The sequence below is a fragment of the Papio anubis genome, chromosome 1 (assembly GCF_008728515.1).
Source record: "Papio anubis isolate 15944 chromosome 1, Panubis1.0, whole genome shotgun sequence".
In the NCBI taxonomy this organism is placed as follows: Eukaryota; Metazoa; Chordata; class Mammalia; order Primates; family Cercopithecidae; genus Papio; species Papio anubis.
Genome location: NC_044976.1, coordinates 84,410,791 through 84,429,398, shown reverse-complemented (window position 1 = coordinate 84,429,398; position 18,608 = coordinate 84,410,791). Strand labels below are relative to the sequence as shown.

At 34.3% G+C, this 18,608-nt stretch overlaps 1 protein-coding gene across 7 annotated transcripts in view; it reads left to right on the top strand.

Moving 5' to 3' along the window:
* The window catches only part of COL24A1 (collagen type XXIV alpha 1 chain), a 386,758-nt gene that overhangs the window by 46,968 nt on the left and 321,182 nt on the right, over positions 1–18,608 (top strand). For all 7 annotated transcript variants that reach the window (XM_031650448.1, XM_031650446.1, XM_021943525.2 and 4 more), the window contains 2 exons: positions 5,852–5,905; positions 8,921–8,974. In XM_031650448.1, coding sequence (XP_031506308.1) covers positions 5,852–5,905; positions 8,921–8,974 — 108 coding nt within the window. The remainder of the gene's footprint in view (positions 1–5,851; positions 5,906–8,920; positions 8,975–18,608) is intronic.

Below are 18,608 nucleotides of genomic sequence, written 5' to 3'. Positions count from 1 at the left end.
TAATTTTGGACAAAACAGAATTTAAGCCAACAAATATCAAAAAAAGACAAAGAAGGGCATTATATAAAGGTAAAAGGTTCAATTCAACAAGAAGACCTAACTATTCTAAATATATATGCATCCAACACAGGAGCAACCAGATTCATAAAGCAAGTTCTCAGAGACCTTTGAAAAGACTTAGATCCCCATGCAATAATAGTGGGAGACTTTAACACCCCACTGACAGTATTAGACACATCATTAAGGCAGAAAATTAACAAAGATATTCAGGACCTGAACTCAGTACTGGATCAAATGGACCTGATAGACATCTACAGAACTCACCACCCAAAACAACAGAATATACATTCTTCTCATCACCACATGGCACATACTCTAACATCGACCACACAGTTGGACATAAAACAATCCTCAGCAAATGCAAAATAATTTAATTCATACCAAACACTCTCTTGGACTACAGCAAAATAAAATTAGCAATCAAGGCTAAGAAAATTGCTCAAAACCATACAATTGCATTGAAATTAAATAACCTGCTCCTGCACAGCTTTTGGGTAAATAATGAAATTAAGGCAGCAATCAAGAAGTTCTTTGAAACTAATGAGAACGAAGATACAAATATGAGAATCTCTAGGACACAGCTAAGGCAGTATTAAGGGGAAATTTGTTGCACTAAACACCCATATCAAAAAGAAATATCTCAATTTAACAACCTAATATCACAACTAAAAGATAACGAATAGAAAACTAACCTCAAAGTTAGCAGAAGGCAAGAAATAACCAAAATCAGAGCTGAACTGAAGGAGATTGAGACATGCAAAATCATTCAAAGATCAACAAATCCTGGAACTAGTTTTTTGAAAAAATTAGTAAAATAGATAGACTGCTAGCTAATAAAAGAGAAAAGAGAAAAGATTCAGATAAACACAACTAGAAAAAACAAAGGGGATATTACCACTGACCCCACAGAATACAAGTAACCATCAGAGAATATTATAAACACCTCTATGCACAAAAACTAGAACATTTAGAAGAAATGGTAAGTTCCTGGACACACACACCTTCCCAAGAATGAACACAGAAGAAATTGCATTCCTGAACAGACCAAAAATGAGCACCAAAATTGAATCAGTAATAAATAGCCTTCCAAACAAAAAAAAAGCCCAGGACCAGATAGATTCATAGTCAAATTCTACTAGATGTAAAAAAAAAAAAAAAAAAAAAAAAAAAAAAGCTGGTACCATTCCTACCGAAACTATTCCAAAAAATTGAAGAGGAGAGACTCCTTTCTAACTCATTAAATGAGGCCAGCATCATAAACTAAAACCTGGCAGAGGTACAACAAGAAAAGAAAACTGTATGCCAACATCCTTGATGAACATTGATGCAAAAATTCTCAACAAAATGCTTGCAAACTGAATCCCCCAGCACATTAGAAAGCTTATCCACTATGATCAAGCAGACTTTATCTTTGCCATGCAAGGTTATTTCAACATATGCAAAGCAATATGTGATTCATTGCATAAACAGAACTAAAGACAAAAACCACATGATTATCTCAATAGATGCAGAAAAGGCTTTTAATAAAATTCAACACCCCTTCATGTTAAAAACTCTCAATAAACCTGGCATTGAAGAAACATACCTCAAAATAATAAGAATCATCTATGACAAATGCACAGCTAACATTATGCTGGATGGGCAAAAGCTGGAAGCATTACCCTTGAAAACCAGCATAAGACAAGGATGCCTCTCTCACCACTTCTATTCGACATAGTATTGGAAGTCCTGGCCAGAGCAATCAAGCAAGAGAAAGAAACAAAGGGCACCCAAATAGGAAGAGAGGGAGTCAAACTGTCCTTGTTTGCAGACAATATGATTCTATACCTAGAAAACCCCATAGTCTTGTACCCAAAGCTCCTTAAGCTGACACATAACTTCAGCAAAGTAACTGATCATCTTTTGATGATGCTGGGTGATTATATCTGTAAGATCCTCAGATCCTCTGACATCAGTTGGATATCCAACAATTCAATTCAGTTCTGACAACAGCTTACCAGAGTTAGCATCAGTCTCCACAGTTTTTAAGACTGAGTCCCACAAGACTTCCCACACCTCAGATGCCAGCCAAAAATGAGATGCCCAGACCACAACGCACACTTCTGCTTGGGCAAACTACAAGCTAAGGGTTCCCATGACCCATCCTCTCAGATTCAATATTTTACTAGAACGGTTTACAGAACTCAGGAAAACACTTTACTTACTTTTACCAGTTTATTGTAAAGGATATAACTCATGAACAGCCTAATGAAAGAGACATAAGGCAAATAATTGGGGATTTTAAAAAATAATGATGTGGTATAATAAAATACATATATATTTGGTTTTTGTCCCTAGTTCCTGGCATAGAGCTCCTAAACTTGAAATTTTCTGAGTGATAGGGGTGTCGTTTGTTAGTCATAACAAGCCCCTTCTGACCACATCAGAGTTTATGCTAATAAGATGACACAGGCTGGGATCCCTAAATAGCTTTCAGCATTGGGGTCTGGTCACCACAAAGACACACAAATGATTAGAGAATGGGAACTTTCAGCCCTACTTTTCCCTGGCCCCTGTGCCAGGGAGGGGAGAGAGGGACTAGAAACTGGGTTATAAAAACTCTTGAACAAGATTTGAAGAGCTTCTGTGGGTGAACACATTGATTTCCTGGGAAGGTGGTATGGCAGGATAGAGCATAAAAGCTCCACACTCCCCATTTCTTTTTATGTCTCCTTTCTGCTCCTTATGCTGCTCCCTTTTAGAAACTCCTAAGTTGTTTCTGTTAGCTAGGAGACTTCCTCTCCTTTCATTCTCTCCTGGACCTACTCTACACAGACATTTTTGTCCCTACCTCTATCCTACTTCACTTTTTCTTTCTCAATCTTATTGTTGTATTGTAAACAATGGGTTCACGCCATTGTCCTGCCACACTGACAGATGATAGAAAATTCAAGTAGGATCTAAACGTAAGAATTTTTAACATATTTATAATAAAAACATTGGTCACAAAGGGTTTTATTATATTTAAACTTTTTAAGGGCTATCATTTCTTATTTTAAAATTCCTTGTAAATTATTGCCTTGAATCAACTAGTTAGCTTTTATAATAAAAGATTAAAATATATTAAAACCAATAGATAAGATTTTTAATAGGCATTGTGATACAAGAAAGAAAATGGACCTTGTTTGCAAATATTTTTCTAAGTAATCCTTAGCAAGTCAATTAACTTTTCTGGGCTTTATTGCTTCTTTTATCTACAAAATATGTTTTACTAGATAAGCTCTAATTTCTCTTATAAATTCTAAGTATATTACCTTTTTGATGATGACTTAAGTTTTTAAATATTAAAATATCACCAAAGCCATTTCTTAGGTTTCATAACCTTGTAACCAGTGACCTAAAATTGTAGCCTTAGTAGTGGAACGAGCAGTGATGGCTACAATAAAGAAGAGGTCAACCTAGAAGACAAACTTTCCCTAAAGAAAAAAAAAATTTTTTTAAGTTCAGGGGTACATGTGTAAGTTTGTTACATAGGTAACATTGTGTCATTAGGGGTTTCTTGTTCAGATTATTTCATCACCCAGGTATTGAGCCTAGTTCCCATTAGTTATTTTTCCTGATCCTCTCCCTCCTCCCACCCTCAAGTAGGCCCCTGTGTCTGTTGTTCCCCTCTATATGTCCATGTGTTCTCATCATTTAGCTCCCACTTACAAGTGAGAACATGTGGTATTTGGTTTTCTGTTCCTGTGTGAGTATGCTAAGGATAATGATTTCTAGTTCCATCCATGTCCCTATAAAGGACATGATCTCATTCTTTTTTATGGCTGCATAGTATTCCATGGTGTACGTACAGCACATTTTCTTTATCCGTTCTATCACTGATGGGCATTTAGGTTGATTTCATGTCATTTCTATTGTGAACAGTGCTGCAATGAACATATGCATGCATTTGTCTTTATAACAAAATGATTTCTATTCCTTTGGGTATATACCCAGTAATGGGATTGCTACATCGAATGGTATTTCTGTCTCTAGGTCTTTGAGGAATCACCACACTGTCTTCCACAATGGTTGAACTGATTTAAACTCCCATCAGTAGTGTATAAGCATTTCTTTTTCTCTACAACCTCATCAGCATCTGTTATTTTTTGACTTTTTCAAAATAGCCATTCTGTCTGGTGTGAGATGGCATCTCATTGTGGTTTTGAATTGCATTTCTCTAATGATCAGTAATGTTGAGATTTTTTTCATATGCTTGTTGGCTGCATGTATGTCCTCTTTTGAAAAGTTTCTTTTCATATCCCTCGTGCACTTTTTAATGAGGTTGTTTGTTTTTTTCTTGTAAATTTGTTTAAGTTCCTATACATGCTGGATATTTGACCTTTGTTGGATGCAGAGTTTGCAGAAATGTTCTCCCATTCTGTAGGTTGTGTTTACACTGTTGATAGTTTCTTTTTATGTGCAGAGAAGCTCTTTTGTTTAATTAGATCTCATTTGTCAATTTTTGTTATTTTTGCAATTGCTTTTTGTGTCTTCATTATGACATCGTTGCCTGTGCCTGTACTAAATCATGTTGCCTAGGTTGTCTTCTATGGTTTTTATAGTTTTGGGTTTTACATTTAAGTTTTTAATCCATGGACACATAGACCAATGGAATAAAATAGAGAACCCAGAAATAAGAACTGCACACCTACAACTATTTGATCTTTGAAAAACCTGACAAAAACGAGCAATGGGGAAAGGATTCCCTATTCAATAAATGGTGCTGGGATAACTGGCTAGCCATATGCAGAACACTAAAACTGAACCCCCTTTCCTTACACCATATAGAATTTTTCTTTGACTATAGAATATAGGACTTTTTGCCAGTGAGGGTTCATTTCTAATTTGTAAAATGCAAGTACTTACTGGGGGACACGCAGGACTTTTCTTTTGGTATTCCATCTTTCATCAGTCAGCTTAAGTTTCATTTAAAAGCATCCCTGAATATGTAAAAAGACATGACTATTTCCCAGTGAAAATAGCATTTAGAAGTATCTAGGAAAGGAGAACTATTTATTCTTAGTTGAGAATGGTAATGAAATCAGAATTTGAATTTTAAAGAATCTCCATTGTGGCCCCTATATTTTGAGATGTGACAAACAGTTTGAAAAAGAGTTACTTTGCTACTGTGCATCATAAAAATATTTTAATATTGTACCAAAAAACTGTAGCTGAAACCTAATGTCATATTTTTCTTGAAATGTAAAAGATAAAGATCCCCAGACTATGAAAAGCATCTAATTTTATAACAGAATAAAAAGACTTTTGTGGATTAGAGGTATCTTTTTTCTGTTTATTTTTCATAATAATAAAAGTAATATATGTGCATTGTAATATTTTGGAAAACATTTAAACTTGGAACGATATCTTAGAATTTTAAGGATTATTATAAGCAGTTTTCTTTTACTAAAGTAATAGTCTTTCAATGCTAAAATAGGAATAACAACTCATATGTCACAAAAATGGAAAAGATAATAAATCTTTACCTAGGTCCTTCAAGAAAAATGTTTCAATAGTGTATAACTTTAAATTTATTAGATTAAAAAATCAACTATGTCTAGAGAATTTTTAGGAATCTTCTCATCATTTAAAAATAAGGCTAAGAAAAATATACATTAAAAAATGAAATAAACAATGCCTATCTCAATGTAAAATTATTTTATTTAACACCATATAATGTATATAACATCTGGTAATAAATACCTGAAGATATATGACACATTATATGCAACTTATGCTTTACCAATTGTTTTATAACTATTTTATTTAGGGCCCCAAAGGAGATCCAGGATTTTCCCCAGGTCAAGCTGTTCCTGGAGAAAAGGTAATTATTTGACCATGAAATGAAATTATGGTAATATATTTCAAGCATTTTAAAATGTAGATTTTACTGTAACAGACAGGAAGAAAAAAATGAGAATTATTGGATTTTAATGAAAGAAGAACTATTTGAAGAATTATGTAAATTTTATCACCCGTTTCACTTATTGATTTAAGTCTTAACATTACTTTTATTAAATGTCGACAGTGGCCTGCCACTGTACTATCTGCCAATGGGGAGTGGATGGGGTAAAAAATTAGAACAGGATGTGGTCCTAATTGCAAAGATTTTTCTGTTAATACATACACACACAATAATATATAAATTGTAATGCCAATTTACATCTTTTTAGAATAGTTTCACATACTTTATGATGTTTAATTACCAGGGTAACTCTCTGTGAGAGAAGCACTCATCATTATCTTGTTTTCCCATTAAGAAAACAGAATTCATAGATTGTAACGGACTCATCACATGGATAGTAAATGGCAGAGTTGATGATATATCCAAATTTTTAGACTTCTCATCCAGTATGCTTTTCATTTCATCACAATGCTGTCAATACAAACATATACATATTTAAGTAAAAACTAGTTTTAAAGCAAAGATAACTACAAAAACTTTATCGGGAGAAGAATACTGTTTTCTAGTGAGGATAAATACAAATGGAGTCTTAGGAGGACATCTGGGAAGTTTGGTTTAGACAGGCACTTTATAAATGTAATATAATTATAGGATGTGTTTGTTTATGTAGTATACATTCACAAACTTTAAAAATCCCTGAACAATTTTGGTGGTTCCAAAATTGATCTGATCTTATTGGCTTACAGAAACTATCATAAAGTTTGAAATCTGTCTTTTTATTGGCTTACAGAAACAATTATAAACTTTAAAAAATCACATAATTACTCTACAGATACTATATGAAATAGTAAATCATCAAAAAATTATTTTATTTTATTTTTTAAATTTTTACTTTTATGCAATAGTACACATATTTTGGGAGTACATACTCAACATTTTTTAAATCTAAAATTTTAGTAATTTTATTATTGTGGTGGAACTGAGTTCGCTGAGTCAGAAGATTATTAGTATAAACATAGTATTTTCATTACTGTCTTAATTATTGCAAGGACAAAATTCTGCAATTTGAGAAACACAGGTGCCATATTTAAAAATATCTAAATATAATACATTTGATTTCTTAACTTAAAATTTAGAAATTAGAGGCCCACTCAGTTTTGGTGACTATTTCAAGTAAAACCCCTAGATTAAACATTCATATTTATATCAAATGCTTGGTTTTATCTTTCCCTGTGGCTTCTCTGAGCAAAACATAGGGTGATTCAATATGGGAGTTCAGACTTGGAAGCATGTTAGTCTTTTTTTACTTTTTGAGTTACTTGTATACTAACTGTGGTTAAAACTGTAACAGAAACATAGTAAGATATAAAATTTAATATTATGTTGCCAGAGAGCTTTAGTAAAATCCAACTTTTAAAATTAATAGAGGTATTCCTAAAATGGTAAAATTTAAAAATGATCTTTAGAAATTGTACTTACATTAAATTGGATTCAAATATACTGAGGAAACAGGAAATTGGTTATACACATAAATCTGAATACAAATAAAATACAAACATTAACTTGGTGGAAGTAGAAGGGGATTGGCAAACAATTTTATTTTAACCATTTAGCCATTTTTAACAATAAATATATAGTCAATGGTGAAAGAGAAAAAGAAATGCAGGATTCAGTACTTCACCATGTAATATCCACTAAGTAACATCTGTAATAGACCATACACAAAGATTTAAGCCATTTTGGGGCTTAAAGAGAGCATGCATAGATAGTTTTTAAATGGTGTAAGTTTTTCCTTTCCCATGAGACAGGTGAGATGACATCGAAATCATCATCATCACCATCATCATTATCAACCTCATTTTCCAGATGGAGGAATTTGAGGAGAAATTAAATGATTCCTTCATGACTAAAGCTATTGTAAGAGGACCAGCCTCTTGTCTCCTCTTTCCTCGTGCAGTTTTCTCTTCCTTCTATCAGAGTAATAAATGTAAAAAAGGTAGCGCTAATCGGTAATGCCTAGTCTATTCGAGCCAAGCACATGATGGACTTACCAATCAATTTTCTCTCATTACTCCGGGGTGAGGGACGGTCTGTGGAGCTGGCATGCAGGATAGAAGGCACCGGCTCAGCTCCGGAAGCGGAAGTGCCTCCTGTGCGTCACGTGACCCTAGCTGGTCCCACCACAGCCCGTGAGATTCTCTCTGGGAATCCTACCAGGCTGCAGGTCCTCACAGAAACGGAGTAGGGGTGACACCTCAACAGCTGCTTCACAATGCACTTGTAGATTTTTTAGGGAAACTACTTTCAATTTTCTTTTCTTTTTTTTTTTTATTTTCTGAGACAGAGTCAGAGTTTCACTCTTGTTGCCCAGGCTGGAGTGCAGTGGCGAGATCTTGGTTCACTGCAACCTCCGCCTCCTGGGTTCAAGTGATTCTCCTGCCTCAGCCTCCTGAGTAGCTGGGATTACAGGTGCCCGCCGCCATGTCCAGCTAGTTTTTTTGTATTTTTAGTAGAGACGGATTTCTCCATGTTGGCCAGACTGGTTTTGAACTCCTGGCCTCAAGTAATCCATCTGTCTCGGCCTCCCAAAGTGCTAGGATTACAGGCATGAGCCATCGTGCCCAGCCCTACTTTCAATTTTTAAAACACGATAGACCTTGGACTGAGGCGAAGTTTGATAGCAAGAGCCTTATTACAGAAAAGAACAGAGAAAACAGAGCAAGGATATGGAGGTGGGGAAATACAGTCCAGTTATTAAGCCCTGGAAGAGATAAGGAAGGGCAGGAAGCCTCAGAAACGGGCTCAAAGATTGTGAAGATTGGAAATGATTGTAATAAGAGCTGATGTCTAAGATTAAAGGGAGCTTTAATTTTCAAGAGAATTCTAATTTTCAATTCTCTTTCATGACATTAAACTTCTGTGTTTTGTTTATAGGGTGATCAAGGCCTTTCTGGATTAATGGGCCCCCCTGGTATGCAAGGTGATAAGGTAAGATGGAATTTTACTTGTTTTCTTTTCTGTTTTTCTTTTTTTCTTTTGTCTTTTTCTTCAGGGATCCTTGTTCTGAAACATAATTGGATGATATATGGATCTTGGAGGTCTTCAGTCACTATGATCTTGTTTTGAAGTTGAGCCTAAAACTAATGTTTTAAAATTCCTTTTCTCAGCAAAAGAAAATTAGGATGCCATCATCATCCCGGAAAGTGGTGCCCACAAAAGGCAGAATCTTGAGAAAATAAAAGAAGACCCTTCAATTAATGATGGGCACAGAATTCACATGCAAGAGAAAGTCAGTCACTGATAGAATATTGAAGCTTTCCTTTTTTAAACTATATTAGGGAAACGACCTACTTCTGAGACCTTGAAGTCACTTTATAACTTTTATATGCCCAAAGTGAGGTTTACCTGCTTATAGGTAATACATATGGATTTGTTAAGAGGTTCTCATTTTACTGGGAAATAATAATCTCTGTCTTGAGGTATATACAGATATGAGGCGTGAAGGGTAGGGTGGAAGTGAGGATTGGGGATGGCTAGTAAAAAACAGTAGTCATGTTCATATGACTAAGCTTTTTGTGAGGTAGAAAGGAGTACTGACACAGCTGCAATAATTATTTTATAAAATATATCTTGTAGTTTCCTGGATGAAAGAGGTATAACTTCTTTTCTATCTGGTCAGCTTGTTTTTTCCCAAACACTAAGTTACTGATTTTCTACAGGGAATGAGGAAAACAAAAAATTTCTTCTTAAGGTGTTAAGAGTACCAAAATATTGTAGGGCAGTATTTGACTTGATATGGATGTCTAAATACATATAATAATGAGCTGTGTTGTTGTCTTAGTGTTCCATATCCCTTTCCTCTTGGGAGACTTATGTTGCAAGTGGTGTTCAGGCTCTGGTTGCTTGGTTCAAATCCCAACTGCCATTTTGTAGGTTCCATCAACTTTGGACAGATTGCTTAACTTCCAAGCTTCAGTTGCCTCATTTGTAAATTGTAAGGATAATACTATCCACTTCATAGGGAGTTTGGGGGAAGATAGAATGAGACAATCCTTGCAACAACGTGTCACATAAATAGTCAGCCCTTAATAAATGTAAACCATCACCTATTTATATGGTTTTGGAAATAATCCTGACCTCTTTTGCTTTCCTTCATGGCCCCTATTATAGGACTGAATTGTGCAATGATGAAAAAGTACTCATGAGAGTATTTTGTCTTCAATGACCACACCATTATTTTAATGTTCTTCAGACTAGTCTTCATCCTAGACCTTAGTTAGAATTTGGTAACTCCCTTGAGATTGTTGGCTGCCCCTCAAGGAGACATGAAACTGCAGAGTGATCATTTCTGACAGAATTGATCTTGATACACAGGCATGAATCTGTTTATTTAATGCTACTGAGTATACATATGACTACTCATATCTCTTAGGCGATTGTACTGACATATATCATCAAACAAGACCCCATAATATGGATATGCTCTCAATTACTTTAGTTGATATTAAATATACAGTTATTGCATCCTATGCAGTGATACTGTATATGACAGAAGAATAATCATTACTTTCTGTAGTTAAATGATGTCTGTGGTTCCTGAAATTAGCACTCCAGAAAGGGACACACTAAGTAAATGTTGAGTAGTTTTTGTGTAGAAGAGTATATAACATGCAATCTCTGGGAATACATATTATTCATAGACCAAAGAAAAAAATACTTTGATTTTAACCGTTAGAGCAGATTATTGTTTTAACTTTGAAGTTGTACTTGTTTAAAGCAGAATTACTAACTTTCAGAGACCTGTGTACATGTTATATGGCCCATCAGTATTTTAAAATATTAAGAATATATTCTTTTTGGTCTGTGTAATATTATTTTGCATTCTTCTTTTCTAGTAAAGTCATAAAACAGCATTATTTTAAACATACTGGGCCATTAATTATCTTTCACAGATTTCTTGTTTCTCTTATATGATTTTTTAAAACCTTTCAATCTGGCTTTTATTATTAGCTGATAGAAGTAGACCCTATAGAAGTCGGGGATCTTGGTGTATTATCAATTAGGAGCTATTGCACGATCTTCTCAAGCTAAAATTTAGTTGAAAGTATTTAGAAAGTGACTTACTTTCTGATAAAAGAAGAATCCCTGGTTCACTGTGATTTGACAGTAGTTCAGAACAGTGTTGAAATATTTGAGATTATTTTGTAATATTTCTTAGAATATTTTCCTCCTTTTCAGAGTGTTTCTATTAATGGAAACTGTGTACAGATTTTTGAAAAACAAGTATAACTAGGAAAAGGATACAATGGCTCAATTTAAGCCTAGACTAATTCTCCACCTAGCGGGCTTGGGACAAGTTTGTATCGTACTCCTTGTGGTATGTCATACTTTAATATGAGTATACAGTAGAAATACATTCAAAATGAACTTGATATACTTTTCCTATGGTTTGTATGGAAAAGGGAGAGGACAAGACTCATTATTACGTAGAATGTTCAGGTAAATAGTGAGCTATTTTTTTTATTGAATTTGGTTCAATTTGAACTAATGTGGTTCATTTTTGGACACTTAAGGCACTCACAGAATTGCTTCCTGCAAACAGGATCCATGCTAAGAGAACCTAGAATAGTGGCTCCTATTAGCTGTAACCTAGGGACTCCTATTCCTTCATCCTTGCAGTTCTCCCCGAAAGTGCTGAATGAATTCTTAAGATCAATACAAAGATTTAAGTTACTCATTTTCTAAGTGAGAAAACAAAGATAAGCCCAGAGTGGTTAAAATAATTCTTCAGGGTCACTTTGAGAGTGATGGCAGGATACTGAAATTGCTGTGCTTTTAACTATTCAGTTCATATTATGAGAGATGAAAAGGTACTTAGGTTTTGGTTAATACGAAGTAATTATATCTTTTTATCTGTTAAACTATTTTATGAATTACTATTGTAACTATTACTACTAACATTTAAAGTAGCTATTTTATTGTGTACAGTGTTCTAATCTGTCTGCTGAGCAGTTTCTTTTAATCTTTAAGACAACTCATTGAAGCCAGGAGCAGTGGCACACTCCTATAGTTCTAGCTATTTAGGCGGCAAAAGCAGGAGGATTGCTTGAGCCCAGGAATTCCAGGTTGTGATGTAGCATGATCCTGCCTATGAATAGCCACTGCACTCCAGCCTGGGCAACACAGTGAGATCTTGTCACTTAAACAAACAACGACAACAACAAAACAACCCATTGAGACAGATACTATGTTTGGTATGTCATAAATAAGTTAATTGAGGTGTATGAGGGTTAAGTCACACTTTCAAGGCCATGCAACTATTATTTGGAAGATTTATAACTCAAATCCAGACCTGTCTGACACATATGACTGTGCTCTTAATAATTTGGATACTGCTTCTTTATTAATTAATTTATTATTTAGCACCCATAATGCAACTATTTGTTCCCTTAATGGTGTTCCATAAATTCTGTAGGCTTACTTTTTTGGGGGTTTGGGGGGGTCTGTCTCCATTATTTCAAATGACTTTTAAGTTCAGAAATTCTTTCTTCTGCTTGGTCTAATCTACTGTTGAGGCTCTTGATTGTGTTTTTTTATTTCATTCATGGAATTCTTTAGCTGTCAAATTTCTGTTTGGTTCTTTATTGTGATATCTATTTCTATGGAATTTCTCATTCAAATCATGAATTGTTTTCCTGATTTTGTTGACTTGTGTATCTATATTCTCTCGTTTCTCACAGAGTTTCCTTAAGATTATTATTTTGAATTCTTTTTTTCTGGCATTTTGTGTATTTCCTTATGATTGATACCTGTTACTGGAAAATCATTCTATTCCTTTGGAGGTGTGGTGTGTCCTTGCTTTTTCATGTTTGATGTGTTCCTACAATGATTTCTACACATCTGGTGGAAAAATTACCTCTTGTAATTTTATGGAGTAGGTTTCCTAGGGAAAGACTTTTTCATATGAACTAGTCTTGGGTGTTGTTTTGGTGGGATATATTGGCTTTGGTTCTAGATGGAAACAGTAATGTAGTCTCCATGTAGTTTCTTCAGTTGTAATCCATGCTAATGACATTTATGAGTGTCTCGGTAGCCTAGGCCGAGAGAGTTTGCGATGGTGGTGGTGAGGCTTTGCCAGGGGTGGGCTTGCCAGGCTGTTTCTCAGGTCAGGGGCATGTGCATGCACATGGTAAGTCAGCCAACTTAGGGCTGGGGTTGGGGCTATGGGTCTCTTACTCTGGCTGGAAGCATGTTAAGTCAATATCTGTTAGATACTGGTATTTAAGTACATCTGACTATCTCTAGCATGTTGCAAGAGGAAGTAAAATACTGTTTTTCATGAAAGCCAAGGGAACAAATATAGTTTTGGATGACAGATAACAATGACTTCATTATTCTTTTTCTCTGGAAAGTACCTGTAAATATTAAAATATTTCTAATATAAACCAAACTCAAGTAATCCTTAAAGCTAAAATGTCTGCAAGAAAGTTATGTGAAATACACTAATGACTGATAAAAACTGTTGAGGTAAATAAATAGAAGATTAACGTAAAAAAAAGTCTTGAAAATTGAAAGTGAAATTGAGATAGAGAAGGCAAGCAAATTAGCAGCAGTATTCTCTTCAGTCTTTAATAGATTTTTTGGTTTGCTTCTTTCTTTTTCCCGTTTTTCCATCCATTTCCACTTTTTGAAACCAGTATTAACATTTTTAATGAGCAATATGTTTTCCCTAGATTGACTGGTTATATTGCCTTAACTAAGCAACTTTCATGTAACTCTTATTTTCCTAGGAACTGAAGTATAGTTTTACTTCTTACTGAGTGTCTGAATTTTTGCCAAAAAACAGATAAGTTTGATCCAGAGTGCATGCTTGATTGGATGGAAGACAAGAGTCTTAATTCTGAGTTTGGAATCAAGATAGATTTTTAAGTTTTTTAATATAGCCAATCAGTTGCTACATTAGAATGGGAAGCCTTCTATTTATAATTATAAGAACATTAGCAATCCAATCAATTGAAACAGTTTTTCTAAGTTTGAGACGATAAGCCATATTGAAGTAGTTAAGCACCCCTTACCACAACTCAGAGCAGTTGTGAAATATGATGCACACATTTTAAAACAGATTTTTGTAAATAATATATGACAATATTTTTCTGGATATTGAAAAATCCTCTCAGTTTAGTGGTAACTATAAATCCATGTGAATTTTTATTTTACTTTGAGAGAATTTGTTCAATTATTTTTTAAAAGAATCTGTTTATCGCATAGGAGGCACACAGTAAATATCTGTATAAAGTTGGGCAGGAATAATGAACCAAAAGCATCGGGTGGAATGCACTGTGACTTATCAGTCACCCCCAAAGTGTGCAGCTCTTCATAAACTTTTTAAAGCAAGGATAGTACTAAGGAGCTATATTAATACTGAATATAGATAATCACAATGACCAAAAAAAAAAAAAAAAAATCAGAGTTGGCATAAAAATCAGTGCCTGAAGAAAGATAATGGAGAATTCTACTGCTCTATAGCCAGCTCTATAGATCATCTCTCACTGGCTTATTATTCCTATAAAAATCTGCAGAGCTGTGTTTTACTTTGAGTTGCTTCCCAATTCAAGTGTAGTACTGAGTCTAATACAAATGCTGCTGCTTGGAAGTTGTGCTGCCACCACTGTTACCATCTCTGCAATCCCACTAATTCCACTAATGGTAGAGGAAGCTGAGAACAAGATATCACAGTACTGAACTCTCCAACAGGCAAGCCAGTGGTTGCCAAAGTGGCGTAGTTTTGGGGACTTTGAAAACTTCCCTGCGTCCATAGATATTTCCCTCAGTCTGGCTCATATGATTGAAATTCCAACATTAATGACAAATTCATTTGGCTAAAAGTATTTCAGTTTCCAGAAGTCTTTGTAAATATTTCTGTGTCCTCAGAATAAGCTGTGATCTGTGATTTAGCATCATTTTAAGAATTCATCTATCATACTGTTTTTCTATGTGAGAGCTGGTTGAGAGGTACTAGGGATCGATGGGACCACAGAAAAAGCCAAGTACTACTTAAAAGAGATTAGCAAGTCAGTATTGTGAGGAGTTTGGGACTAACATTGGCATGAGTCTGTTGTATGCCTTAGGGAAGTATGTTCTAAGTGAGAAGGTGGGTAGAATAGAGAGGTTTGTGTTGTATTCGTCCTATAATTTAAGTCTCCCAAAGTTCTCCAGCTATCTGGGATTATTCTTTTATTTAATATTTTTTTTAAAAAATAATTAAAATCTTTATTCTTAAAACATTAGGAACTTTAAGGCCTTACCCCAAGAAGTGCTTACATTATTCTGGTTGTTGATTTTCATCTTGTTCTGAATTCTTGCTTAGGGATTCTTTTTTGATAACTATACCATCCTATTTTATCACTATTTCTCAATTTTGCCGTAGTTTTCTCTGGTTATTTTGGCCAAACCATGGTTATAGGCCTTTGTTGTATTCCTCAAGGCATTGCTGACATGAGTCCTGTAATATTTGACGAACTTTAGTAGAGAGTTATAATTACCTATAGAATAAGGATATTACATTGTAGAGAAAGAAAATTTAATGTTGGCTTTTAGACAACAATGCAGTAATAGTGGCTAAGGGAAAAATATATGGATTTAGGAAATATAGTATAAGTTGCTTAAGTGTAATGTAAGGACTACATTTCATTCACTGTGGTATTGCAGTTCAGTGTCTGGCACATAACAAGCACATATTATGACTGAATGAATGATAACGCTGCTCTTAGATTCAATTGACTGTGCCCCTTCACCTTGCTTGCTTGTCAAAGCACCACCTCCTCTCCGCTGTCTTATTTTCACTGAGTCCTCTGGCTCCAACCACCCATCATTTTATTTCAGGTTAGCTAAGTAGAACTAGTTAACCTGTTACTCATCACTCAGTGATGTTGCCTTTTACAGGATTATGCACGATGGTTAGCTCACCTTTGCCTCAGCTTCCCGAGACTAGACAGGCAAAAGATCCAGGAAAATTGCCTCAAGCAGAAGAGCAGTTTTTTTCCTTGATAAATTCTGTAACTAACCCTAAAATTCTGCAGCTGTTTTAGTCACATCTTTTTGTCCTGCAATTTGTTCAGCAAACCACTGTTATGTAAATGATATACATATATGATATCCAGTTGATATGTATATCAACTATATATGATGTATATAGTTCCTGCCTTCAAGTAGCTTACTGTCTTGAAAAGAAAACAGTTACAGACTGAGCATCCTAAATCTAAAAATTTGAGATCTGGAGTGCTCCAAAATCCGAATTATTTTGAGCGCCCACATGATGTTCAAAGGAAATGCTCATTGGAGCATTTAAGATTTCAGATTTTCAGATTTGGGAGACTCAAGTGGTGTAATGCAAATGTTCCAAAATCTGAACAGTTTCAAAATCCAAAACACTTCTGGTCCCAAGCATTTCAGGTAAGGGATATGTAACCTATACAAAAGTAAATAATTAAAGTATCATAATAAATTATAATTATTATATATTATGTAAATATAAATTATATTTATATATTATGTAAATATATAAATTATATTTATGTTATACAAATATATAAAAATTGTTATATTTATATATTATATAAATAAATTATGCTATGGCAAGTGTGATTATGAAGATATGAAAGAATTATTATAGTACATAGTTGAGGTTCACATAAGCTTCCTGGAGGTGAGGGCTGGATGGATACAGGAATCAGGGAAAGAGGTGGCATCTAAGATGATTCTTGAGGATGAGCAGAAGTTATCCTAATGATATTGCACCTAGTGGACAAGTATGCTGTCTACACATAGATAACACATAAGCAAAGGCTGAGAGGTAAGAAGCACTTCTTTGTTCATGAATCATGAAGTGTGAGGGAGAAGGTGTCAAGAGATAGAGCTTGAGGAGTATTGAAGTACCAAATTATAAAGGGATTTATAAGCCATGTTAAAGCATGTACATTATTGTGTAGTAGAGAGGTACTACAGGATTGTAAGAAGGGGAGTGCCAGAGGCAAATCCTTTAGTCTCCAGAATTTCTTTAACATTTTTATGAGTTCGAGAGAGACATGCTTCTATCTTTCTGAAACCAGGCTTATGATAGAGAGTGGGGGTGATTACACAGAAGCTGCCTTGTGCTATGTAGAATACTTTCTCATATGTTGGAAAAGTCTTTATCTCCATGAATATAAGTTCTTCCCATTTAATGGGGGAAAAGAAAACTGTTAAAAGGAGTAAACCATTGATAAATAAAGTTAATAACATGTAAATTATAGGGGCATTGAGAATAATTCTCAATATTTATATACAGGCAGTCCTTACTTTGTGTGGTTCCTATATACATATATTCTGGTTGCCACAATTTAATTACATAGCATCTGTTCCCAAAAACATAATTAATATTTCATTTACCACAGTATATTAAGTATGATTAACTACATAAAGTACAGACTTTGCTACTGGCCCTTTAGTCCACAAATCACTGCATAAGTAATGGAGTCCATCATGACCAATTACCAATCAAGTCATTTCATTCACTCTGTTGGTGATTGCTCACTGTGTATCTGTTATTCAATCAGGTACAGACACTAAAGTTGTGTTGTTTCCTTGTTTTGCAGTGATAAACCCAAGCGATATTTTACACAGATGAATAATCAAAAGGAGTATTAGCTAACAAAGATGAAAGAACAGCAAATAAAGGAATAGTGATAACAGGAATTTTAAAGAAATAGCTGACCATGAGATACTGCTGACATTTAAGACTCTGCATATGCAGCCATGGAAATTTATTGCTGGTGAACTTTTAGACATAAATGAGTAAAGTGGTTATGATGAATAGGACAAGGATGTTCCAGAGGAAGTGACACTTTCAAAAAATAAATCTTCACATTAGAAGAACTCTTGGAAATATGTCATGACATTGAAAGTGCAAAAGATGAAATGTTGGGAATCGATCCATACTTAGAAGCGAGTATGACAATTTGCCAAGGCATAGGAAATATGCTTGTTTAGTATGATAATTTAGACTACAACAAGAAGGCAAACACTTTCAAACTAATTTTGATAATTTTTTTCAAAATAAATGATGCTTTAATTTCTAATGTTTTCAATTATACTGTACTAAATTAATACTAGTATTTTTTTTTTTATTTCTCCATGCAACTATAATCAACAGTAAGAGAGTTTTTAACATTTTGACAAAAATATTTAAAGGCCATGGAACAATTATAAATTTTCCCATTGGTTAGTAAGACTGCTTTGTACAATTTCAGCTTGCATAGTTATTTTTATTGTCCTATACTATCGTGCAAAGTGAGGAGGATCTGTGTATAAATGATACTACTGTTTTCCTTATGATTAAACATTTTATTTACATATTCAAATCTTAATTACTGGGAGTAGTTTGAAACTGGTTTCTTTTGTAACCACTAATATTTCTGATTTTGATTCAATTGTGTCTTTTTTTTTTTTTCTGTCCTGTGTGGTCACCTATTGATAACATATTTTTAGGGCTCCAATTTTTGTTAATGTATTTATTAAAATTGAAGTCTATATAAAATTGGATTATAAGCTCCATTTATTATTGGAATTCTTGCTGAGGCAATTT